The sequence below is a fragment of the Equus quagga genome, chromosome 4 (genome assembly GCF_021613505.1).
Source record: "Equus quagga isolate Etosha38 chromosome 4, UCLA_HA_Equagga_1.0, whole genome shotgun sequence".
Taxonomy (NCBI): domain Eukaryota; kingdom Metazoa; phylum Chordata; class Mammalia; order Perissodactyla; family Equidae; genus Equus; species Equus quagga.
In genome coordinates this window covers 47559790-47587351 of record NC_060270.1, presented here as the reverse complement: position 1 = coordinate 47587351, position 27562 = coordinate 47559790, and the positions used below count along the sequence as shown (strand labels likewise).

Genomic DNA, 27562 nt, shown 5'->3' with positions numbered 1-27562 from the left:
GGCCTGTCGGGTAGGGAGGGGCTTTTAGGAAAAAGAATTAGGAACCTTTGGATTGATTTACACAGAAAGGCTTGCCCCATCTGTTTGAAGGAGTGGATGATCTGACCTTTTCCTTGAAAACATGAGAAAAAGGGCAAACTTCACACTCAGACAGGAACTTTCTTTTCGATTTTAGAACACATAAGTTCTGTAAAGGAAGTATTTGTGGAAACTTAACTTCTTGTGAGTTCTACTCTCAGGTGTTGTTTTAGTTTGTGCCATACAGATGTGTTAACTGATGCCATTGCAGCTAGTTACTCAGAGCAAATACGGGTCTCCTCAGGTCTTGCTGTGAGTATGTGGCATGGATTCGTATTGATGGTATGTATCAGGGACATGGTGTTCACCTAAAGGCGCCTGGATTGATAGTCTCTGCTTTTTTTTTTTTTTAAATATAAATTAACTTTTTTTAAAAGATTGACACCTGAGCTAGCATCTGTTGCCAATCTTCGTTTTTCTTTTTTTCCTTCTTCTCCCCAAAGACCCCCAGTACATAATTGTATATTCTAGTTATAGGTCCTTCTGGTTGTGCTATGTGGGATGCCACTTCAGCGTGGCTTGATCAGTGGTGCCGTGTCTGCACCCAGGATCCAAACCAGCAAAGTCCTGGGCTGCCAAAGCGGAGCGCGCGAACTTAACCACTCGGCCACCAGGCCAGCCCCTAATAGTCAAGCAAATAATTTAATCCCGAAGCCTCAGCTTCTTCTCTTGAAAAACAGTGTCAGTTACCTCACAGGCAGGTTAAGATTGAATGAGATAACTTGAGCAATAGCACATTCAGTGTCATGATTGTTTCATGTCACCTAAGCACATGTTAAGATCTGGGGTAGGAGAAATCAACAATTAGAAGGATTGTATAGAAGGAATATGACGTTCTTCTGTCAGGAACTTAACCAGGAGCCCTAAGGTTAGTGTCTCGTATTTGAACTAAACAAAAACGGATATCAATGCTATATATAGATGTTAATTTGCCATTAGCTTAGCTTCCGGACATGACATGTAGGAAATATATTAAAGAACCAGAAAAATAGCTTTGTGGGCTATGACTAGTGGAATTCCCAGGAATCTTCCTCACATGTGACTCAGCTAGCCCAAAAAGGAATTGCACGTCTGGCTTTCCTGGTGACTAATGAGCCAAGGCAGCTGTAAAACATAGTGGACTAAGAATGAAATAAATACTGCAGCAATCAAGCGAAGTATAATTTGAAATAGAGCAGAGAAGGCCAGCAGCAGGTAGAGCCCGTCAGCCCCTGGAGAACTGTTCGCAAGCCAGGCTGCGCTCAGCAGTCCTATTGCAGAAACCTGGAGCGGGTGGCAGGCCCCAGATTGTCACTTCTTGGACATCTAATTCAGGAGGAGCCAACTTAGTTCATTTAGGGATTGAGCTGACCCCAAAGGAGGTGCTGGGTCACTGGTTTGTTAATCAGATTCCTGTTTAGCTTAGGTGTTGAGTAGTTAGTATTGATAATCTTTCAGAAGGCTTCTTGGCATGAGTGAGTTTGCACGTGACTTTTCTGGTTAGAGAGCACCTCTTCTCAGAGGGAACTGGAGAGTCAGCAAGCAGAATGACTTATTGGGTCCCACAGAATGGAAGAGAAGAGCCTCGCTGAGGATGAGAGGATGCCCTGCTGCCTCAGGTTGCATAACATGTTGGTCCAGAGGAGAAAACCAGGAATGCCAGTTTCCATTCCCCAACCCGTCGGCAATGCCTGGCTGAAATGTAGGGGGAAGGTGACACTTTCTCAGGCCCACGTGCTCTTTTGGTCATTTTCCAGAAATCCCCTCATGGAGATTGGAGAGTGGGGTCCCAGGTTCATTTGGCGCTCTGTCCATCAGAAGCCATTTTTCACACAAGTGCCTTAAGCTGCATCCGTGACCTGGTGGAGAGGCTGTGTTTCGCCACATCACAGACCTTTGCTGCCACGTCCAAGGTGGTTTCAGAGAGCCAGGGGAATAACTTCCTGTACTACACCTCCCATTGAAGGAAACTTGGCCAGGAAGGATTCAATAACTCAGACAGGTCTGTAGGTCCCAAAGACCAGCTGAGTTAAAAGGAGCCCCTCCCTCTTAGGGACCTCAGCCCCAGACATCTGCACACCTGAAGTAGATTCTTTCCTTGCTGTTTGCCATTTTTGTCACATGTGTGCCAGATGGCGTTGTTATGTGTTTGGGCAGCAGACTTTGTGGGCAGTTTCCGGCTGAGGCTCAATTACAAATACCATCTTGGTCCTTGGCACCTAATTTATCAACTCATGTTTGTCATGCTTGTTGGTTGCCAGCTGGAAGGTGGCCACCTTGGGCCTTGGCTAGGTCGGTGGACTGAGCCCATCCATTCCTTGGCTCACTTGTAAATAGTACGGGCTGCCTTTTCTAAAATTGCCTGTTGTTCTTTCCTTTCCTTTCCCTGGGATGATCTCAACATACCGATCTTATCGAAGCACCAGACATCAGATGAACCTCCATATTTAGAATATATAGGAATGTTAGGTTGGTTTGTTTTAAATCAGAGGACCTGGTGATCATCTTTGGCTATTGCAGGTAGCTAAGTCTCTTCCACTAATAGAAAAAACTCGTGTGCCAGGGATAAAATGCGTGCGGTATTTGTTTAGTAACATGGAACCGCAAACTATCCCACCCCCTTCTCTTACCGTGGAAAGTTCCTCTGCGCCAGAGTGCTCAGTAAAATGAAAGAGGCATCGCTGAGGGGAGAGTGATGGTTGTCACAAGGAACTTCTGAATCCACCCAGATGTAGAGTGCCCCTTCTCTCTGCTATGAACCCCTTCTTATATATGGTTATGCTGAACACATACATGCTCTTTTATTTCTCAAGCCAACATTTATCTTTGATGTTGCCTAGGGTTGGCCAGTGCTGGAACTACTTCTAAATTTAGACGTACTGGCAGACTAAATCTTGGAGCCTGGCAGTAGTTCAGTTGGCCAATGCAACTTGATTTTTTTATTTGATTTATCGTTGGCATTTCTGACAGGTTGAACTGTGCTGTTACAGAGAGTGCCCAGCCCAGAATCACTCAGCCCATGTCTGGATCCAGCAGCCATGGGCCAGGAACACATGACAACTGATAACCAAATTCATGTAACTTACTTAGCAGGCAGTTAGTAAACCTAGTAAGAGGAGCTCAGGAAGGCAGCAGGCATGGCCGCGAAAGGACCTATGACAGCAGGAGGTCAGTGGAAAGGGACCATAGATCAGGAAAACATCGGGAAGAGTTACAAGTCACATGATCAAAGGGAGTCAGTGCACCATGGATTCTAATGCCTTGTGTTAGCCATTCTCGTTGTCTTGTGCCAGGAATGAAGCTGTCATGAAGAAGAACAGGAGGGATCATTTCCAATCTATTAATTAGAAGGCAATTGAAAATATGAACCAACTTCGTTTATAAGTGCCAGTGTTGGCAATACCAGCTTCCAGGGTTGTCAGTGGCGGGGTAATTGGAAATGTTAGTCAGAGCAGACACCTTCCCCATCGGCTACAGAATTACTCCTGGCAGGAAAATACTGTAGCCTGAGTTAATTGGAGTATGTGTGAGTTATATGTATAGAATTGGCCATGGATGTGTTAAGTTCCTTAGCAGGAAATAGAAGATTCATCTTCCTAAGTACTGAGGACGGCTTTATCAAGATATGTAAGTTAATAAAGAAGGAAAACTGGCTTTAAAAAAATTTGTTTTCAGTCTTTCTGTTACATAGTTTTACAAATCAACATTACTTTTAAACATATTTTTAACTTTAAAAATTAGTTGCATTTTCTGAAATGCATCAAATGCTTTTTATATATGTAGATAGCAGTTTTCAAATAGGCAGACCCACCTGTAAATTGATTCCCCTGCTGGAACTTTATTCCATTGTGTATTTGTAAACAGATACCAAAGAGGGGTGGAAACCTGGTTACATGTGGAGATCCTCTGAAAGGTTATTTAATTTGCTTACTCTGTGGCTTTAGGTTCCGCCATACCTAAACCATCCCCCAAAGACTGTTGCATGTGTGTGTTTAAAAATCTCCCCGCGATTCTCTACAACTTTGGGGATAGCATTATTAAAAATCTTAATTCTGTCTAAAGTGTAAGACAAGGTACCTGCATTGCTGTTGGTTAACAGTTTCGGTTGATCTTTATCCTCTAGGAATCTGGTTGCATTTTTAGCTTCTACAAAAGTAAGTTTAGATTTAAAAATTCAGAGAGGCCTTACTTTGTTGGATGGCTTCGAGGGAAAAGGCATGCACTAAGTGCATGTAGAAAATAGAACCCTTTATTCAGGCATACGTTAACCGTTCGTTTTGAGTACCAGCGTGCACACTTCTGCTCCGTTACCTCCTGGCTATTTATAGTGCAGGAGGAATTTATGAAAGTTTACTGAAAAACTTCATACTATAAACATATATGGACATCAAAGTGGATGAGTTTAATATTGCATAACAAATTACCTCAAAACTTAATGGCTTAAAACAATCACTTTCTTATGCTCATGGATTCTGGGTTGGGAATTTGTACAGGGCAGTGGGGGGATGGCTTGTCTGTGTTCCACAATTTCTGGAGCTTCAGCTGGGAGGGCTCGTTGGCTGGGGGCTGGAATCTGCTAGTAGAGTCTTCAGTCACAAGTCTCCTGGTCACTGCTGGCTTGAGTGGAACCTCATCTGGGGCTCCCTCACAGCATGACAGCCTCAGGGGAGTGAGAAGTACAAAAGTGAGTGTTCTGGGGAAAAGACAGACTTCCTAGCCTTGAAAGTCTCATAGTTTCATTTCCACTCCATTCTGTCCGTTACAAGCGGGTCACAAGCCCACTCAACATTCAAGGGAAAGGGCCATAGACTTGGCTCCCCAATACGCAGGGTTTCATGGAATTTCCAAACATGTTTAAAATAGCCACAATGTGACATAAGGCTTCTTTTGACTCTCTTAGTCGGGAGAAACCATTCATCTTTACTCCTTTATCTTTGTATAGCTCATGCCGTGTCTCAGGTACAATGTAGTCAGATTGTTAGGTACAAGGTCATGGACTTTGAAAGTACAACATAACTGTTTTTCCTACCTCTGCTTCGCTTCCAAGTGTTCTGGGAAGAGGGAGAGAAAGACACATGAGTAGTACCCAGAGATGCAGTGGTAGGACGGGACTCAGACCCTGCACCCAGCGTAGCTCCCCCAGCCAGCACTGTGTGCCTCAGTGGCACTCAAACGCTGTCCTTCTCAGATGGAAACGGGCACTGCCTGCTCCCTTTATAATAAGGAGAAGGGAACCCATGACATAAACAGTATCCCTGCCAGATAATGCTTCTGCCGCAGTTGTCACACTTGAAAAACAAGCATCTTGTGTCTTAGTCCTTTGGGTGACTCACAGGGGTCAGCTAGGTGTTTAATTTTGGGGAGGGGAGGATAATTCAGAAATATGTTATAATTTTATTTAATAGATAATTTTTATTTTTTTAGAACTATAGATTAGAAAGAAATGGAAAAATGTTCAAGTAGGTAATAAAACGGCAGAAGATAAAATAGGAAATAGAATATTAATCATTAAAATATTTAAAATCTTTTGTATTTATAATTTATCTCCAAATTTTGTTTTAAAGAATGAAATAACGTTTGATAAGGCATTTTTCACCCTTGTCGGGGAGAATGTCTTTGTCCCTGAGGTTATTGACGCATATTGGAAAATGTCTCCAAGGAGGAGTCGTTCTCTGCTGTGCAGCCGCGTGAGAGTCTGCATTTTACATACTCCCCTAAACTTCCTTCTCTCTGCCCTGACTTTCCAAGGCTAGGCCGTTTCACAGTCTGACAAAAGCTTGGAGGTCATTGACATTCTTCAGAATTTAGCAGGAACCTGGTCGGACCTGGAAGCACATCTCTGATTTTTACTAGGACTTGTAACCAAATGTGTGATCCTTCTAAAAAGTGAGTGATGATGAGAATGGAGCAAAAGAGAGGCAGATGCTGATAGTGTGGTGGTCCAAGTCTTGTCAGGCTGGGACTTTCCCCCAGAGATGGTGCCTCTCTTTAGTATGTTAGTCTAGAACTGAAAAGAGGCACTTGTTCACTGGGGGTCAGGTAATGAGATGTCCAGCCCAGGCCAGGTGAGCTCTGGGAAACAGAGTTGCAGTGGCATGGGACCGGCTGCCTGAGATGGGCTGGAGGGAATGGGGAATAAGCCAGTGGGGTCTGGATTGTAGATAACAGGCAACGTAGTTTTCTTCAATGGTAAGGAAGAGGAGGAGAGGCAAAGCTGGGGAGCTTGGGACTGAGGAAGGACAAATCTGATATGTGCCGTGTATGCGAGCCAGCTGCTGGCAAATCGCGCCTTTTCCTCGAGAGCAGTTTTGACCAGAAGTGAGGACAAGAACCCTGGGCCCGGTCAGAAAACATTTCCATTTGTCTCAAGGCCCAGGGTGCTGAATCGGTGCTCCTAGGCTGGGTCTGGGTGTGGGATGACAGCAGATCAGCAGGAACGGTGAATTCAGTTGAGTGAGAAGAGGAGCACTCAGCTGAAAGAGGGAGCCATCCAGGTTCATCATGAGGTTTATCAGCACGCAGTTGATTTGTACTCAAGATTTCTTCATATTCTAGTAAAGATTAACCTTGTCCTTGAATGAACTCCGAGTGAGCTGTAGAAACAAGCATTTGGGCATGCCCACGATTATGAAATGGAAACAAGCCAGGGAACCCTGAAAATCTGCCCATTCTGGCTTGTGGACACTGGCTGTAGAAAGTTAGGCCAGCACACTGCTGGGGTTTGTGTCCATTCCTGTCAAATGTAGCCCAGTGGCTAGCTCTGCTCCAGAATAATCAAGGGTGTGCTTCAAGGGTGCTTCAAGCCTCCTTTCACCTCTCTCTCTAGTTGGGGTGAAGTTGTCTTTCCTTCCCCAGGAGAATAGGAACTCGAGTGCCCATCTTAGGGTGCTTCTGATCTGCTTGCTCATGTGCTTCTCTCCCCGTGTCCAGAGGATCAGATGCCACTGGGGATCCGTGCCCCACTTCTTCCCTTGTGGACCAGCCACTCCTAGGCCTTTTGAGCCCCCACTCTTACTGTCCTCTGTGTGATGCACCACAGGGGGCCTAACAGCGGCGGCTGACTAGGAACAAGGCCTGGGCCACGCATGTCCCTGCCGCCTGTGTTGGACCAGATTATTGATGATACTAAAAAGTGTAAAGAGAGTGTTCATTTCTATTAGTACCATGTTTTAGTAGGAAACTCTGCACAAGGGTGACATTAAATTCTTAAAAAGTAAGTTTCCTTTCTGAGTAAAGCTAGTATATGTCTGTAATCCTGTGTAGTTTAAATTAGATTTTATTAGAAGAGGGGACATGCCACAGATTGTAATCTCTCAGTCATGTGGAGCCACGCCACCTATAAAATATGGATTTGCCTTCTGTAAAACTTCACTGACAGTAATGGCTTGGACTTATGGATTTCTGTTAAACAATGATAAACATTCACGTTATCACTCCTCTCAGTTTGTCTGAATCTTTCAATCTTCTAAAGTGCTTTTTTTTTTTTTTTTTAAACCCTTTCCATTTCTGTCAACACGAGCTGGATAATATTTTATTTGTAAATGCTGTTTACAACCTGGGCTCACTCTGGGTTTACAAACAGATTGGCCACGTCACCTGTACCTTTGAACCTGTACTTTCTGATCCCTAAGCCCCAGAGTCGTCCGAGAGGTTGGCACGGTCTGTCCTGGGAGACCAGGGTGATGCGTGAGCCGTGGGATCTTCCATCTTGACTTGCTAACCTCTGTTATAGAGCACTTCTGCACTGCAGTGACGTTTGTGAATATTAATTTTTTCCCCCAGATATCCCTTTTATATTAAACTCCCTGTCATACATGCATATTTCCTTTTGTTCAGAAGCTTCACTCCTGTCTGAAATATTTTCTTAACCTACTTTCCCTTGTTTTTGGTTTATTCTCAGTGACTTCTGAAAATTCACCAGTAAGACTTACTGCTTTAACTCTGTGAACTGTTTGTACTCTTACCACTTCAGACTCCACAGACGTTATTTCTAAAACTTGTTTCTAAGGTTCCAGCAACTCTGGGTTTTATACAAGTCCTTAAGGTCCGTGCATACAGTAGTACATCTTGGAAAGTATTATGATGGAAAATTGGCATGCTTTGTCTAAACAAGTTGGAGTTTATTTAGCAGTTGTTCCCAATACTGAAGTAGAAAATTAAGGAAAAAAATGTCAGCAACATAGGAAAATGTCTTGAAGGTCACAGAATGCCTCTTCCCCCAATTCTTTAGTGAGCCCCAATGCTATGACCCTTTAAAAGAAAAATCTAGTTCACATCATTGATGCCTCCCCACTCTTTTTTTTCATTTAAGCCACAGGCAGTCTGGTTTTCACCATATTAAATCAACCTAGTAAGGAACAGACTGGCTTCTATTTACTGGCCGTAGTTCTAAGCACCAGAAATGGGCAAAGGAGACCAAAGAAAGAAATAGGAAAAATGAGGCATTGAAGGGGAGCCAGCGTCAGATTTGGAAGGGCTGAGGCTTCTGTGGCAGCAGGATGTGCCTTTCTTGCACTGTTTACTCCGAGTTCAGAAATAGAGGAGGAAAGAAGGTAGATCATGCTGCAGCCTGAAATGGATAACAAAACACACCAGGGCCTGGGAGTATAATCAGACACTGGATGTAATTATGCAAATGTATGCATAACCGGTTTGCCTATGAATAAATTGTCTGCAGCCACCTTAACACTCAAGGTTAAAGTAATCATCGGCAGGGCATGATATGTAGCAGCTGAAAAATGTTAGGCTTTACTGCCTTTTTTTTTTTTTCCATTGTTGCACCTGGATGTACTTTGAACCCTTGGTGAAGTGACCTTTGGATCTTGAAGACCATTAGGACTTCCAGGCCCTCCCTTGGAAAGGACACCACCTTGCTGAGGGAGGGTGGGGTGGGGAAGAGTTAGCCTCAGGGTGAGTGTGGCATGGTTGTTGTCAATCTGTTCACCCTAGTGATACTTTAAGCTAGTGGCATATTTATTTAATTTTTAATTAAACTTCACCTGGGATGTGTTTTAGTCGTAAGCATTTAGAGGCCTGCTTCAAGAAAGGAAATGCTTTAAATTTGCTTAGGAGAAGAATGTGCTTTCTTCATTCTTGATAAAATAAATTGAGAACTTCAAACGTATTCCTGAAGGCCCTGGACCCAGCTGTCTGATTAGAATGTTAAGATTTATTCAGTGTTAGCATGTGGTTTTCTTTTGCAAGAATCAACCAAGAGTAAGTCTGCATAGATAAATGTAGATGAAATACTGTGGATTATGGGTCTGAAATATTTGTTCTAGCAGATTGCTGATATGAGTATTCCATGCCTCTGAGCATGGCACCAGGATGGTTAAGGTCTTTCTCTTACTCATAGATCTATTAAGAGAACCCACTGGAGTGTTTTCTTTTTACTTTAAGGGATTTGAAGCATCATGTAAGGCTAGGAACACATTAAAAGTACATTTCCAGCCTCATGAGAAACTTAAGAGGGCTGTAATACATAGAGATGAATTTAACCGATGTTCCAAGTGCCTATCAGACTTTCAGTTCAACTCTCCAAGCATTGATGAACTCCCAGCTTGTCCAAGATAGTGTTAGGAGGAAAGCAGATGTGGACGAGGCAAAGGCGTCAGTGACAAAGCAGCTCACCAATGCTGGAATGTCCACACTCGGGGATTGGGGGCTGCTGCAGGGAGGGAGAGAGGAGAGAAGACTGGGGAGGACTTCCTGTGGCTCACTGAGCTGCACAGAGTGGTCCTCAGGTGCTCAGCGGTTGCTGGGGAAGGCTGTACAGTTCCAGGGCTGGCGATCCCTGTGAGGCTGCAAACTGACTCTTGTTGGTCACATTGGGCAGTCTGACCAACTTGAGTGAAGAAGATATTAGAGATTATGATCCTTAACTTGACCATTGCCTTGTACCTGAAAGGGCCTTTTTAATTTTGTTAACCAAAAACCACTTTAGAAATACCACAAGTACAGTACATTACCTGTCTCAGTTCTAGAATTTTCTGTAGCGCCTTTATATTAAGGATGACATTTCATTGTAGAGCACTTTATGTGCAACGTGAATGCTTCCCTAAAAGCCTTCCTTCTCTAAGTTTTGTTCATCCAAACTGGGAAATTAAACAGTTACTCACAATGCTCCTTCGTTTTCTTATGGTCATTTTTTAAATTTATGTGCATTGTTTCATGTTTTCTTTTAGGGAAAAAGGAACAGTGGTTTCAGACAGTGCTTTTTCGGGAGCCAGAAGCACTGCAAGCTGACAAAGCTTTGTCCGGCAATGGGGTACACGTTCAGGCTGGCTGCTCGGAATGACATTGGCACCAGGTATGACACTCCTTGTCCTTGTGCCATTACACATTTGTGTGGTCATTCTGAGTCCTCCTCTCATGTTGCTGGAAGGCATAAGGGCGCCTCTTGCCTCCACACTGAACCAGTTTGAGATTTTCTGAGAAGGAATCCTAATCAGAGGGTAGAAGGCCCCTTCTGAGGGGATAAATGCCGCTGTGTGGCCTCTTTGCAGTAAGGCGAAGGCCTTTTGCTGTAATGGAAAGGCCCCACTAGGGGTCTCTGAAAACCAAGATCAAGGTAACAGTGCAGATTTTGAAAGGAATCTCTCTTGGGGCTTTCTTTTTTTCAGATCATGTGCCTTTTTCTTTCATCACTTTAGCAAGCTACTCATTCAGTTGTCTTTTTCAATTATATGTGAGTGTTTCCTGATGCAAGGAAAGGGATGCTGAGCCAGCCATTGTTGTCAAGCCCGGGACAGATACTCATAGGATTGGGGAAAAATCTGGACTGTCTAGGACACCACAGCTTGCCTCCAAGCTGCAGAAGAAAGGCAAGAACAGGTGTACAGGGAAGCGTCAATGGATTAAAGATGCTTTAAAAGACCATATTTCGATTGCACTTCCTGGGTAACTCTTCAATTAACGGAAAAATCTTTTTCTTTCATCACTGCTTATTGAAAATCTTAAAGGTTCAGCACATCGCTGGTCCTCCACCTTTTTTCCAGCCGAAAGAACTTTCTTAACATCACAAGGTTTTACAGCCCTCCCTCCCCACCCATGGTAGCCATTGTATTTTTAGAGGCCACTGGTTGAAAGATGATAAAGGCTTCTATGGTTCAAGAATTTGTAAATGAATTGGAAACACCCACAAACTTTTGAAAAATAGCACTGTATATATTTGTAAAACATTAATTTCATCAACCCAGTTATCTGTGCTCACATTGATTTGAAGACACCTTGGTAGCTGTGCCTCATAGCTTGGTAAACATTGCACTGTGTTGTGCTTCCTGCTGGGTGCTCTTGGGGGCAAATAAATTCTTAAATACATTGTCCTGAAAATGGTTTGCTTTTTTGGCAGTAGACTGAAGCAGGGAAATGGGGCAGATTGAGAGTTGTGGTAGGGAATGTCCACAGAGGATCCTTGCCTTCGTTTGCTTGCTGAACTAGTCAGGCCCCAGACTTTCCGACCCAAGCGAGTTGGGTGGTAGGTAGGTTTATCCTTCCTCTTTCAAAATGCGAAGACTACTCACTTGCTCCTAAACCTGTGTCTCACTTGGTTTGCTTCTCTACAGTGGGTATAGCCAAGAGGTGGTATGCTACACATTAGGAAACATTCCTCAGATGCCGTCTGCACCAAGACTTGTTCGAGCTGGGGTCACATGGGTCACGTTGCAGTGGAATAAACCAGAAGGCTGTTCACCTGAGGAAGTGGTCACCTATACTTTGGAAATCCAAGAGGATGAAAATGTGAGTTTTGCAGATTTTACACCCTTGCATGTGTTCTGTGTAAGTCGGTATTGTTGTAACTACAGGACACCATGAAATTAGGTTAGCTACATGAGTTCAAAACCAAACTCTGGATTTCTCCACTATCGCTGCTACCATCTGTCCATCCCGTTCTTCACCATCTCAGTAAACGGCATTCCATGCTTTCATTTGGAGAAGCCAGACGCCCATTGAGTTATCCTTGACTCTGTATATAATCAGCAAATCCTTTTGAATCTTCCTTCGGAAATTATCCAGAGATCTGACCACTTCTTAACATCTCCACAGCCGCTACCCCTTTATAAGGCACCATCATCTTGCCCCTGGATTATTGCAATGGCCTTTGAAGTATTTTCCCTACCTTCAGCCTCACTACACTACAGTCTATTCTCCACTCAAAGCCTGAGAGATCCTGTTAAAGTTCAGTCATGTCAGGGCTCTGCTCAGAACCCTTCGCATCTCAGTGTCTTTCCCCCTCTCCCAGAGTAAAAACTAGAGCTGTCACAGTACCTACAAGGTCCTACGCGATTGGAGTCTTCATATCTGCCCTTGTTCCTGCCACTTGAGTCTGATTGAACATGCCAGGCATGCCCTGGCCTCAGGGCCTCTACAGTTCCCTATGCCCTGCAGCTAGAATGCCCTTCCACATGTCTTTGACTCACTTCTTTCATTTCATTCAGGGCTCTTCCCACATGTCGCCTCCTTGGAGAGCCCTTCCCTGACCACCCTGTGAAACAGCACTGCCCACTAGAACTCTCTGGTTAATGTTTGTGCTGTCCAGTAAGGCAGCGCTTGTCACACGTGACTGTTGAGCACTTGAAATATGGCTGTGGGCCCAAGGAACTGAATTTTTTATTATATTTAATTTAAAGAGCCACATGTGGCTGCCTTGTTTAACCTAAGCAGCTACAGAAAGCAGCGCTTCAGTAGGTTTCCCGCTCTGTCCTTTTACCCAGCTTAAATTTTTGTCGTAGCACTTAACACCACATGACATGCTTCATATTTATATGTATATTTTTCAATTGCTTTCTCCAGCTGGCATGTATGTTTCTTGTGGGCAAGGCCCTGTCTGTTCTTGGGCAATGCTGAACCCCTAGAGCATGGAAGAGAGCCTGATGCATAGAAGGGGCTCAGAAATATTGGACGGATGGATGGATGGATGGATGGATGGAGGGATGGCTGGCTGGCTGGCTGGAGGGATGGATGGGTGATAGAGAATACTACTGAAAGAATCCTGTACATTCAGCTTTTAATGGATTATTTATCCTCTTAAAGGATCATGCCTTCCCCATCCAAGCTGTCCTTTCTCACTTGGCCAGAAGAGGACACTGTGTGGTCAGAAACCTCAGCCACCGTTTATTGCCTAGCACATTGCAGCTTGACAGTGAAGACGTCAGTACTAGAGGCTTTTTTCATGACAATGTTGTGAAATAAATTTTGTTTTACATGTACATACTGCTTTGTTACATGTACTGCTTGGTGGTTACATTCTTTGTTTAAAATGCTTATTGAGTAACCAGGAAAAGTTTGCTCTGTGAGAAAAGCATATGGTGGCACCTATTCTAAAGCAAATTTACCTACTCTCAAAGAGAAAGCATTGTTCTCCTTCAAATTAGTATTAGCCTCTCAATGAGCTTGAACAGACCCCGGAGAAATTATAATGTGACAGAGTTAGATTTTTACTTAAGCTAGAATGCTCTCCACAGCACCAGGGGCTTCTATAAACTCCGTTGCAGTAGCTGCCGCTCCTCTGGCCCACTGGTGATCATGGGAAGAGGCAACATAAAAATCCCACATACCAAGGTGTTTAATGCCCAGATTTTATGATACTGATGTTTCTTTCTGGCTTTGCCTTTTCAGGATAACCTTTTCCACCCAAAATACACTGGAGAGGATTTAACCTATACTGTGAAAAATCTCAAAAGAAGCACACAGTATAAATTCAGGGTGAGTCAGTCATTTTGGTACCTGAGCTGCTTGAAAAGCTGTTTTGTGTTTCACCCATTTACCGTTTCAAATTGACTCTCTAGGTTAAAAAATTTTTTAAGTTCACTGCACTTTACATTTTTAAAGTAACATTTAAAAAATGCACACCATACTTTAATTTTAAAATCCACTTTTGAGAGGGAAACCTGTCGTAATGTGCTGTAATAAATGGCATTACAGCATGGCCAGATGCGCTCACCTGGGAGCACCCAAACCAGATGCCCCGTGCACCTGTCTCTCACCTGCACTTCACACCGTTCTCTTCCATCTTTATCCTTTTCATCATTTCTCTTTTAGTCTCCAATTGCCTGTGCTCTGCTGCCCATTTTTTTTTCCCTCAGCTGTTTTTATTTTTCTCTTCTATTACCCCCTCCCTCCCTACTTAGGCTTTGGCCATTAACAACCACCTTAGTGACACCGTAGGACTTTGTGTTGTAGCCAAAAACAATGCTTTGCAATCATTGAGAGAGAAACTGGGATGCTGCATTCTGTGCTGCAGCCTAGTATATTGATCTGTGCTCAGTACTAGATTTTCTAATAGGACAGTGTGCATCTTGGAGAGAGAAGGTTTTCTTCTGATTCCACTTTTCCTTCTCTTTTGGAGGAAGAGAAAATAGATATATATATTTTTTAATCACTTTCTCCAACTGGCATCTAAGTTTCTTGTGGGCAAGGCTTTGTCCACATAGTAGTCACATAGTAGTCGCTCAGTAAAGAGTTGTCAAATTATCAAGTCAAGAGTGTGACTGTTTGAGGAAAATGATAGGTTTTGATATTTTAAAAAACCCTTGTTATTTGGCACCGGCTCTGAGAACATAGGTATGCTACAAGCGTTTCTCCACAAGGTGGCATTGCCCTACTCTTAAATGAGTAAGGTTATTTTTACCTGCTTCTCCCGCCATATTTTCCTTCCACAAAAGAATAAGAAATACGTGGTGGTATACTAGATTTATGTCTTCCTGGAGGGGTAAAAACGTCTTTAGCTAAAACCCACCTTATCGTTTTGTTTTTAGTTGTTAATAGCCAACTATACAGAAAATAAGTACACCATGAAAGAAACACTTACAAATCAGTAGTTTGAGACTGAGAGAGAGAAGATATGTGTGTGTGTGTGTGTGTGTGTGTGTGTGTGTGTGTCTGAGTTATGGATGCCTTAATCTTGCCGTATCAAAAAGTCACCATTGATTTAATACCTAATGTCTAAAGCGCATTAATGTTTTCTTGGTTGTGTTATAGCTGACTGCTTCTAATATGGAAGGGAAAAGCTGTCCCAGTGAAGTTTTGGTGTGTACGACGAGTCCCGACAGGCCTGGACCTCCTACAAGACCCCTCATTAAAGGACCAGTTACATCTCATGGCTTTAGTGTCAAGTGGGGTATGTTTTGCTGCCGTTGCTTCTTTTTAGACAGATTTTAAAAAATTGATCACAATAGTCTCCCCTTATTTACGGTTTGGCTTTCTGTAGTTTCATTTACCTGCGGTCAACCACAGTCTGAAAATATTAAATGGAAAATTCCAGAAATAATTCGTAAGTTTTAAATTGCGTGCCATTCTGAGTATCGCCATCCTGTTCCATCCAACCTCAGACATGAATCATCCCTCTGTCCAGCGGATCCACACTGTATACAGTACCCGCCCATTAGTCACTTAGGAGCCGGCTCAGTTATCAGATCGACTGTCATGGTATCACAGTGCTTGTGTTCAAGTCACCCTTATTTTACTTAATGATGGCCCCAAAGCGCAAGAGTAGTGATGCTGGCAGTTCAGATGCCAACGAGAAGCCATGAGGAGCTTCCTTTAAGGGAAAAGGTGAAAGTTCTCAACTTAATAAGGAAAGAAAAGAAATCGTGTGCTTAGGTCGCTAAGACGTATGATAACTTTTATTACGGTGTATTGTTATAATTGTTCTATTTTATCATCAGTTATCATTGTTAATCTCTTATTATGCCTAATTTATAAATTAAAGCTTATCATAGGTATGTATGTACGTATAGGAAAAAACATACACAGAGTTCAGTACTATCTACAGTTTCAGGCATTCACTGGGGGTCTTGGAACATGTCTCTGTTGGATAAGGGGAGACTACTGTAATTTCAGTAGCAAGAAACCAAAATAAAAAATAAAAGGGCAATATTACTTGTGGGAGTTTTACACATTTGGAATATGTGTACGAGAAACATCCAGAGAATTGCACAATTGGTAGAAGTGGACAGTTTTAAGAGCATCTCACTTTCTTTATGATTTTCCTGTATTACATGTTCTTTTCCTATATTTTTAATGTATTATTGGCTTGAATGTAGTAATCTCTGAATATGTAGTTCATTCTTCAATAGCTTGCCCTTTAAAAAGTAGTAATATTTAATGTAAAAAATTGATTAATAAAGTTAATATTGAAAATAAATTTCAAAATTTAGATATGTCATCATAAGTAAATTTTGATGTACAGAATGTTCAGTTTAAAATGAATTAGGAAAACTTAGTTTTTGTTGTCGTTTGTATGTAACCAGAAGTCTTGAACTTCAGGAGTTTTTCGTATTGAAGTTCATCATATGGTGGTGGGGGCGGGGAGCCTGGCTCACCTGCTGTGTGGATTATTTCAAGGAAATGAATGTGGTTAGAATGTTGATAAACATTTGCAGTTATATGTAAAGCTGGCATGATGTATATAATTATCACTAACATCACATAATAATAGCTACCTAAAAGACAAAAAAACGTAAAAGTTTAAAATAAGATTTTACCTGGCAGCCAAGTAAGATATAAACTGTAATTGGAGAACAACCACTGAGACATAAAGTTAACAGATAATTTTGAGGCAAAATTATTAGGATATCTGTTTCCCTGGGAGATGGATATGCTTAAGAGAAACTGTAAAAATATAGATGTGCTTTTTGCCAGACTGTAAAGCTTTTTTCCTCAGAAAATCCTAGAAAGTTCTGTCAGTACTGGATATTTACTTTCATTAGCCTTATGCTGTAATGTTTAGCTTCGTAATTATTGTTTAATGTCTGTTACTGAAGTACGTATACGTTAATGGAGATACCAGGCGGAGAGAGAAGGGAAGCAGTCCCTAAATCTAAATGAGTAACCTGAGGGTAGAGCTAAAATGCAGAGATGACCGACTGACAGTGGAGGTACATTCTGCATAGTCTTGCAGAATTTTCTGCCCTGAAAAGAAGACTCTTGGAGGAACAGAGTTGCAGTGGACTAAATAATCAGAGTGCCACAGGGCTCTGGTAATGAGCTGGAACCTCTTCCTCAAGCCACCTGTTTGGTGCACGTTCCATTGGTCCACAACTCCGGTTCCAGGTCAGGTTCACTGGGATATAAAATTTGCTTAGTAGCGAACTGCGATGGAACAGATTTATTACATTCTGCTGTTTTATTTGTCTTGTCAGTAAGTTCTGCACTTCTCTTTCCTTCCCTCTCCATCTCTCCAAAGAATCTGGTCACTGATAAGACAAGTGAAATAAAAGAGAATAAAATAATTAAAGAAATGCATAAATGTTTCATCGTATATAAAAATCACTAAAGGTTAATGAGGAGGTTTCAGAATTCATAAATTTATTAACATTACTCTAGAAAAATCAGTTCATATTTTGTATTTTGCTCATCTTTCACTTTATAAATGCTAACTCTTTGACATTCCTTAGCTGTAATAATCTGATAGTATTCAGGATTTCTTGATATTTTTGTTTCTTTTGTTTTTCAAGAAAAGAGTCAGGTGAAATAATGTATTATTTTGCCTTTTGGTTCAATTCAGAATTAAGTCAGTATAACATTATATGATTTTCTGTTCTAATGATATTTACTAATAAAAATCAACACCTTTTCATAACTAATAACACATTTGATTACTTTCCAGATCCTCCGAAGGACAATGGTGGTTCAGAAATACTCAAGTACTTGCTAGAGATCACTGATGGAAACTCCGAAGGTGAAGGTTTTGGAAATTGTGTTATTCAAATCCTTTGGCAAGCCTGTTTTTTAATGTGATAAACATCTGTATCGTAATACTGGGTAATCATTAGTGATAGCGCTACTACAATAAACAAACCTTGGTCACACGTTGATAGTTTTTCTCTTTCAAGCACAGCGTCGGAGATCAGAGTCTGCTCAAAATGTACATTTTTATCATGTTTTTAAATTTTCTATGTCATTTCTTTAAGCCAGAGGTCCTAATTAATAGAATAATTAACTTTTTCATCCCCTCTCTTGGCACACTTTCTCTGGAAATTCTTATAAGCAGAGAGAGTGTCAGAAGCCGTCAGCAGGAAAGGTAAGGTAGAGACACCAAACAAGTGTGATAATCTACAAACTCCGATGTACAATGATGACAGACTAAATGTAGTCTTACTGTGGGCCGGTGACAAGTGTCACACTTTACAACAAATTTAGAAAATGTCTTTCCATCTTTGTTGTGATGTCTGAGTCAGATTATTTATTCATTCATTGTCACAGTCTGTGGGTTAAAGTGGAATAAGGTTAGATATCAAATTCCTTAAATAATGCCTTTTAAAAAGTTCTTAGATGTTCTTTCTAATAAAATTCATTAGGCTTTAATAGAAAAAATATTATAATCATCAGAACCTTAAAAATGAAATACCTCACCACTCTAATAATTCCTGCAACCACTAATTTAAAAAAAACACACATGCGTATGGCAGAAAAAGACAGAAAGAGTTAACAGTAAGTTTTACAAACAAACAATGCAGGTGCGTGGCTTGCCTTTTATTCTGTACTGTGACAGCCACCTGGCCTATTTTGTTTTTCATGTCAATCAGGTCCTATTTTAAGCTAAGAACATGAGAATTCTTTGAGGTGGGCACAGCTGTGGTTGTTAGCATAAAATCATATTCTGTGCTTAAAATTTGATTTAGGTTTTTACGTTAGAAAACCTACCTAGGAGAGAAGTCATGCATATGCAGTGGCTCATTGTGAAAACCTAAGTATTTCTTTGGCTCTCTTGACCACTAATGACAAATCAAAAATAGATGCCATTCTCTGCTTAAAACTACCAACTTTGCCAGTGCATAATGTCAGTGATTAATTGAATCTTTTTGTTTCAGTCGTCCTTGTTCCCAGTTGCCTGTTCAGTAGAGGTTTTCTAATCAGAAATGTCAGGATCACTGTCTTTACTATTCCCCTTTCCCGTGTGGCCCTAGTGCATGTGACGTAATTGTCAATCTAGCCTAATAAGCAGCTGAGGGAATTTGTGGAAGTTACTTCAGTAAAATATCATGGAATAGAGTAAAAGTGTTTTCCCTAAAACAACTTCATGGAGTAAAAGGCTTTTGTAAAATAGTCAGCTGGAAACATAGCGTTAGTGAGAACTAAACAGAAGAGAGAAAACATCCTAGCTGCCCAGACGTGAGAGCCAGGCAGTCACTCGAAGCAACCCAGATGCGTTTCCCCTGGTGGCAGCAGCCTCTTCGGACGCCTAGACCTCTCCAGGGGCCTTGCTTGCTTTCTTTAATCCTGAGAAGTGGTCAGATAACCTGGGTCACAATGAGTGTTTCATCTTTAATTTGTCACTATCCCAGGCCTTTTTGTCTTTGAAGTGCGGCTCCATGAAGACAGCCGGCCTTTGCGCCAGGGCCTCAGTCTGTACTGGGAGGAATCTAGTCGCTGTGACCTCCGGGCAGATAAGACTCTTCCACAGTGCCCCAGACGGACCAGAAACCTCACACTGAGCAGCCTTCCCTACAGCCGGCTGGCCCAGGGGCTTCTCACATCAGAACCCTTGCACAGCTTGCTCGACAGTGTCCTCTCTCTCCTCTTACCACTCCCCCTGGGCCAACAGCAGATTCTGTGTGGTTTCCAGCATCCAAACCTGATAGTCAGCAAATGTAATAATGGTGATACCAAGTAATCTAGCCAGCAGGACTAAGTGTTAAAAACGACTCCAGGTTATTTTAGTATTGAACTTTGTAAAGGAAATGGAAAGAGAAGCTTTTGGCTGTGTTTTTTTTTTAAAAAAAGAGAAAGAATCGGAGATGCTGGTTTTCATAGAAACCACTTAGAGCTTTTTCTTATCAGTAATGCTTGATACTATTACATGATTATAAAAGGCATAAACTCATACCTGTGTCTTGTTTTGCAGCGAGTCAGTGGGAGGTGGCGTACAGCGGATCGGCTACAGAATACACTCTCACCCACTTGAAACCAGGCACTTTGTACAAGCTCCGCGCATGCTGCATCAGCACTGGTGGACACAGTCAGGTTGGTTCAGTTTCGGTATAAAAGTAAACGTCTTTGGTCAAATTCAGACAACATATTTATAACATCAGAATAAAATTGCTATTTAGAATGTGTCGTGGCATCACATCATGAAATTAAAAGTAGAATGTTTTGCATTATGCATTAGAGGACATAAAGAGATAGACGTGAATGATGCTCCACTGAACTGTGGTACTTTGGGGTACATTTGTCACTTAGTTATTTCTGAGAAGACTTTGGCATGATCACACGTGACAGGTAAAAATTGAGGGTGGCCTGGATTTTCCGTTAGCTAAATAAGGGGAACCTCAGTTATTACAACCATAGAAAAGCATAGAATTTAGAGTCAAAAAGATATGACCTCCAGCACAGCTCTGCTGTTAGCACATCTGGCGATTTTATGAGATGATGACACACCCCTTCTTCGAGGTACTTTGCTGCCATCTGCTGGAAAATTATTGTAAAAACCGTATAAATCTATGATGACCCAGCTGAATGGCACCTCTGCAACTGTGCAGTGCCCACCTTCCCCATCTGTAGGCGGCAGCAGTTCTCTTGTTGTCTACTATTTATATGACCTTAGACCAGCCAGTTAACATGTTAGGAGCCTTGGTTTCAAACATACAGTGTTCTCATAGCTTCCAAATAACCTAATAAAGCACGTGAAGTGCTCTAGAAATGAGAGGGTTATTATCTAAATGGCTTTAACTTCCATTCAGAAAGTGAGCGAGAGGCGAGATGGTAGAAGACATTTTCATCAAAGAGATATTCAACATTATGGTGTGAAACTATTAATGTTGAGAGAGAGAGCAGCATAGTGGCTAATAGCCCTGTGCTGGGTTGACCTTTCAAGAGAATACCTGCCATTAGGATGCCTAATTTTGCCAGTCAACCCACCGCCCACATCATCTTGTGTTTATTTTCTTTTCCCCCCCAGGATAGTGTACTGCGATGTCTAGACTGTCCATATGGACAGACTCCTGAGAAAATAAGCTGCAGCTAGACCATGTCTTTGCAGTGCTAGGGCTCAGGACTGCTTGCGGGGTGGGGTGTATCCACACCAAAGCCACAGATTGTCCGCAGTACCTCCTACGCTGCACAGGGGCAGTGATCTCCTTGAGTGGGTGAAGCATGTTTTCTCTGCACCACTTCTCCTTGGGCAGAACAATGAGTGTGGTTGAGCTGCTTAGCTCTGCCTCATTTTCTCACATCTCAAAAAGGGGATGAACTTTCGTACCACCAGCCTTATGCAACCAGATCCTGCAAAAAGAAGCCCTGCTTATTTCAGCATTAACAGGACCTACTGGTTAATGTCAGACTCAGTTGATTAATGTCGACCTTATTTGCTTTTCTGCTCTGTATGTGGGTGGTTGGCCATTTATGGCACCATTTAAAAACTTCATCCAGCTGTTGTTTTGTGTTCTCTTCTGTCCTCATGAAGGGTTGCTCTGATTTTGGTTTAAAGGAAAATAATTGTGTGCTTAGGGTATATAACACTCATGGCTATAAATCTGACTTCAGAAATATTCATTTTTACCAATATCATATGCAGTATATGTCCACACTTAAAACACATGCACAGACACACACGAATATCTTATTATATAAAAAAAAAAATCTGCACATTCAACACGTAGCCCCCACTTGGTAGCATTTACAGTTATGGGGTGGAATTTGCCTGGTATATAGACGTCTGATAAATTCACGGTAACTAAGAGGTGATTCTCTCCGGTGTTTCTCCCGCAGTGTTCTGAAAGTCTCCCTGTTCGCACACTAAGCATTGCACCAGGTCAGTGTCGACCACCGAGGGTTTTGGGTAGACCAAAGCACAAAGAAGTCCACTTAGAGTGGGGTGAGTGAACAAATCTTCACATTGACATTGACAATTTGGACAATTGGAGATTGAGTTTAAGACTTAATGCTTTGTAATTAAGTTGCAAGTCTTCCTTCTGAAAACTCTTCTTTCTTTCTGTTGAAAACGTCCTATTCTTTTTAATGTGTGTCGGCTTGGGTTTGTATTCTCCCCCATGCTGTCGCTCATCCTCCTCTTCCAGTGGTGCCACACATGCACAGAGGGCACTTTTCTAGAAAATGTTTCAGAGCAGCTAGTTTTTTTCAGGAATTTTTCAACTTTATCCATAAAAGAAAAGTTGTGCTCCGTTTAGAGATTAATCCAGAAGTGGTTCATAAGGTAACATCTAATTCCTCCTCATCTTTGCTGCTTTGTCACAGGTGGGTCCCAGTGTTCTCTAGTATGGACTCAAGCTGTATTAGCATTTCCTGTTGTGTCAGCAGTTTCCAGCATGTAAAATTGCAAATATAAACCTGCAAAACTCTATCAGACTCTTTTCCCCCCACCACTTATGTCTAAGATGTAATAAAATATTGGGCCAATTTTGAGTCCTCCCTCTTGATTTAATGTGTCCTTTGGTTTCAAGTTAAAGATTTCCTTCCTTCTATCTCTTTACCTTGCATTAGAATGTAAAGAAATTTGCTTAATACTTCTATGGTTTGGGAATTATTTTGTTAGTGTAATTAAATATACTCGCTTTGAAAAGTACGGATAACATCATCTCAGAAACGTTTTCTTTTCTATCTCTTTTTTTTGGAGTGGGGGTTCTTCTCTAAGAGATATTGAGGACAGGCCACCTACATGATGTTTTTCAAACCTGGTGGAAAATCGGGTGTGATATGGCCAGCTGGAAGCACAAAAATGTTCTAAGATGAAAAACATTCTCCATTCCCAGATGTTCCTGCCTCTGAAAGTGGCTGCGAGGTCTCGGAGTACAGTGTGGAGATGACGGAGCCCGAGGATGTAGCTTCAGAGGTGTACCATGGGCCAGAGCTTGAGTGCACCGTTGGCAACTTGCTTCCCGGAACCGTGTACCGTTTCAGGGTGAGGGCGCTGAATGACGGAGGGGTGAGTATAAGGTTACACACCATAACCAAGATAGAAGGTTCTAGCACTACCCTTTCTACCCTGCTGAAATTCCTCTGCAGTGTATGTCCAACCTTGACAACCATTGCAGAAGTGTATGTAGAATCTTCTTTCTGAATTGCTATATTGTGATTTCATGTAGACCCACCACTGGAAATTTTGTTTCTTTTGTCCTCATATCATTAACACAGAGTTCAAGTTTAATAAGAACATCATCTTTTAGATGCTTTTGGTAATTTTTAAAATAATTTGCAATTATCTCATTGACCATATTAATCAGTCATGGGAAACTAGGGCACACTGTATCCCTTTACCATATTGTGTAAATTACCCCGCAGTGTCTTAGGTCAGTGTTTTCTGTTTTTCTTTTTTGAGGAAGATTAGCCCTGAGCTAACATCCATGCCCATTTTCCTCTACTTTATATGTGGGATGCCTGCCACAGCATGGCTTGACAAGTGGTGCATAAGTCTACCCCTGGGATCCAAACCAGTGGACCCCAGGCTGCCAAATTGGCTCTTCCAAACTTAGCACTATGCTACTGGGCTGCTCCCCCAGCCTTAGGTCAGATTTTAAAACTAGACTGGGGTAGAGGCCAGGGCGGCCAGCTTGCTTGTTTTTGTTTTGTTTTGTTTTGTTTCAAGTGAAGACTCTCTGGCCCTCCCATCCACTGCTCCATTTGGAGTTGTCAAGGTGGGCTATTTGAGCTTAAAATATCTGCGTCTGTATTTTATCCACAAAGATGTTTTGTTTTTTTGGTTTTTGGGGTTTTTTTTTGAAATTGCAGAGTGGTGTGAATTTTGGGCAGATTGATGATGAGAACTAGGTGATTCAGAAACTGTAGGGCTGAAACATGAAAGAAGGCAGAGGGGTGTGGGTAAAGCAGACTGCTGCCAGAGCCCCCAAAGTGCCGTGAGGTGTATAGACGCGTTCCATGCAAATAAATAGATGCAAGTAATTGATGAAGTTTTAAAAATAAGAAAGCTCAACTGACAGTGACAGGGAATTGACCGTAACTTTTTCTGGTTCTTGGTAGTCTTCTTCAAGATTTCAGAAGTGAAATGTGTTTGCGTTTAATCCATTCCGTGTTAGCCACAACTGACTGTGAAAACATTTGGTCTGAAGTAGGGTCTCGGACCTTTAACAGGAACTGGATTTCTTCTAATTCTCCGTTAGGAAAGAATTTCAGACACAGCACAGATATTTAAATTAAAAAAAAATGCAAAACTAAACATAAAAATGTAATGATGAGAAGATAAGAAAGCCTGTGCACCCAGACTTATATAAGTAGAAAGAGCTTGGGTGGTGCTGATCACAGAAGCTGCAGAAACTTTATTTTGCTGCTGTTTTTGCCCTTTTCCTCATCGACCTCTTTGGATTTCTGCCATAACAGAGATAAACATGCAACTGGACTGATTTGACTTTCTCTCCCCTTTCACTAATTTGTCGTATAAACAAATTATCTTCAGCCTGGTTTATTCCTGTTGTATTGGAAGTTAACTGTGTATTTGACTTGTAGCCTCCATTTCAGAGAGCTGCTCCCTCCCACCGCCCGCCAGTATATGTACAAATTGTGTTGGAAAATGTTGAGAGTTGTTTGGTTTTGTTTTTTTTAATCTTCTTTCCCATTTTGAAAAACATAGTTACATACTTCATTAGCCTGGAAATTATTTTTATTTTACTCTTTGTGCTATCACATATTCCACTATTGAAATGGGTAGTTATGGCTCTCATGCAAGTTTTAAATTTCAGTGGAGGTTGGCTCTGAGCAGTGTGGTCACTGATGGTGATATAAAGAAAAGAGACGTGCAGTGTAAACCTTCTAATAGAAGGGATGGCGGGGCCACGCTGAGAAAATGTTCACAGGAGCATTAAACTTTCAAAATGGAAAATACTGGTAACCAGAAGAAATTACTCAGAATTTGATAACCAATAATTCCAAGAGATTTTATGCCTTAAAAATCAACCTGCAGTGTGTATCTGAGTTAGTTTTCTTTGATGTCCTCTGAGAGGTGTTAAAGCACAATGCCATGGTGTGTCAAAAATGAGCATATTTTTGTTTCTGATGTCACAGGGAAGGAAAAATGTTTGGTAAACCAACTTTCTAATCCTTTTGAATGAAAAGAATATAGACATGTAATAGACATTTACCACTCAGGGAATGTATGTAGGAAAAAAACTTACACACATTCACCTGAAAGTGAAACCCATTTGGTAATACTTCTTAATTAGTTGCATTGGTGATGGTGTTAGCCTGGCCCTCATTTGGTTATATACACACACGCACAAACACATACACGTGTGTGTGCACACATACATACATACGAGCCTGTGTGTGTTCTTCTCTTTCAGTATGGTCCCTATTCTGATGTCTCAGAAATCACCACTGCTGCAGGGCCTCCTGGACAGTGCAAAGCACCTTGTATTTCTTTTACGCCTGATGGATGTGTCCTCGTGAGTTGGGAGGTAAGTCAGGCCCAGGTTCTACATCAGTTTCTGTTTCTTCTACTTTATCTGCCTCCAAATGCAAGTTAGGAGGAACCTGCAAAGCCAGAATTCACGTGGAGGTGATGTTTACACAGTGATCTCCTTTGGCACTGGCTCACTGTCATTTAGAGTTGTGGAAATTTTGCTACTGGGCAGAATTGAAAGGAAGTTGAGCATCTCTTTCGTTCCTTTCTTTTGTATGTATTCAAAATATCCTGGAGCATGTTGCTCTTTCCCAGTTTAGTTAATTGAATGCAAATGTCATAGGGTTTCCTTCATAGTGAAATTATTAACCTCATGGATTGATGCTTTCCAGAGTCCGGAAAGCGCTGGTGCCGACATCTCCGAGTACAGGTTGGAATGGGGAGAAGACGAAGAGTCTTTAGAACTCGTTTATCACGGGGCAGATACCGGCTTCGAAATGAGGGATCTGCTGCCTGCTGCGCAATATTGCTGTCGACTCCAGGTGGGCTGACTTTATGCAGATGTTCCCCACAGACACTGGTACCCAAGAAAAGCCTCGTGAGGAGACTTACTCAAAGGCTTGTGATGGAGGCTATCAGGAGGGATGATAGGGAAGAGAGGGTCCTTTTAAATAAAAGTAAATTTAATTGTTTTGGTATTTTACCTCTAATTTTCGCTTCTCAAGGAGATCCTAAAACATGAAAATAAAACCAGATTCTTCTCCACTCTACTTCTCAGCACCCTTGCGTCCTGCTTGTTTGTCAGTTCACTGAGTAAATGACCGAGGCAAAGGCAAGCACAGCTCCTTAGGGAAGACGCCTTCTGTCTGAATTCCCTGGAGATGCACATTCCAGCAGGAAAGCCACTTAAAACTTGCGAAGACAGAAAATTCACATGCCAGCTGTTAAATGGAGCCAAAAACAAATATTAGAGAATGTAGGACCCACCTCCCACTTGCAAGTGACCATGAACAAGGCTGGTTATCTCTAAGCTTCCACTTGAGAATCCAAATAGACTAACGTCAAGAACAGTCGGCTCATAGCCTGAGCCCCATGAGTGACAATAGTCATGGACTTACTTTTATTTTATTAACTTAAATGATTTATTCTTTGTCCCTTTGTAAAGCCTGTTGTTCGAGAAATCAGGGTTTTTTTGGTGCCTTTCTTTCCATTTGTCCAGTAACCTTTCCGGAGCACTACTTTGTGCCAGAATCAAAAGATGATCAGGATGATCAACAGGAGAGAGAAAAAGATTAATCAGATGTGGTTCTTGACCTTGAAGAGGTCTGTCTTCACACACATTTAGTTAAATAGGTGAAGAAGTAAAGATGGCAGATGTAGGTTTCCACCTGGTTAAGTCACAGATCAGATTGCTTATTACAAGTCTATCGACACTCAGTATCTCTGACCTCTTTGGAGAAAATATTCCCGACGTAAGTTAATTTTCCAGATCACCTGAAGCTTTTCTATTAAGTTCTGAAGGCTGCTTCATCATAAACATTTCTGCTTAAACTCTTGTGTTATCCACCTTCGCTCTCAGTGGAGCTCCTGGGCCATAATTAACCCTTTGTCAGTGAGTCAGGGTCATAGCACATCATCCGATCTTTATAATAGCGATGCTGAGTCATTGGGAAAGGGTTAAAGTATGTGCCACACTCCTGTTTTTGGAACAAGGCAGGATGTAAATAAACAACATCTGCCACCACAGGATAGAACTTCACTGTGCTTTTCGAGTTTTGATCTCTCTTTAAAACATTCTACTTCCTTTTTTTCCTTTCAGGGTATATGTTGTCTTTAGCACTCACTTCCCAAAACTGCATTTTAAGAGAGACATTGGCAAGAATAGAGCCTGCGTAATAATCTTGCCTCTCGGCTTTGGTAGTCAGAAGTAGAAAATATTTTCAAATGTCTATACTTGTTTGTCATAAAATGAGTCAGACCCTGTGAAGGGAATAGTGCTCTAAGGCCACCATTGCTATGCTAGGAAAGTATTGCCAGGGAAAGGGTCTCCTCAACCTGTAGTGATGTCTTGGTATCTATGGGCCACATATAAATTATTTTCGTTTGACGTTACTACCAAGTCAGGTTAAACCCGAATATTCTTTTGAATATTTGGCACCTTAAAAATTAAATCGCTGTAATTCCTATATTGTATTT

General features: G+C 41.7%; 1 protein-coding gene across 6 annotated transcripts in view; it reads left to right on the top strand.

The window, feature by feature from the left end:
• The window catches only part of FNDC3B (fibronectin type III domain containing 3B), a 331748-nt gene that overhangs the window by 252699 nt on the left and 51487 nt on the right, over window positions 1–27562 (top strand). For 5 of the 6 annotated variants that reach the window (XM_046658126.1, XM_046658127.1, XM_046658123.1 and 2 more), the window contains exons 12-21: window positions 10242–10366; window positions 11622–11796; window positions 13675–13761; window positions 15037–15175; window positions 17666–17737; window positions 19904–20022; window positions 21766–21871; window positions 22767–22939; window positions 25308–25421; window positions 25759–25908. In XM_046658126.1, the coding sequence (XP_046514082.1) occupies window positions 10242–10366; window positions 11622–11796; window positions 13675–13761; window positions 15037–15175; window positions 17666–17737; window positions 19904–20022; window positions 21766–21871; window positions 22767–22939; window positions 25308–25421; window positions 25759–25908 (1260 nt within the window). The remainder of the gene's footprint in view (window positions 1–10241; window positions 10367–11621; window positions 11797–13674; window positions 13762–15036; window positions 15176–17665; window positions 17738–19903; window positions 20023–21765; window positions 21872–22766; window positions 22940–25307; window positions 25422–25758; window positions 25909–27562) is intronic. The other variant, XM_046658125.1, reaches the window with a different exon arrangement.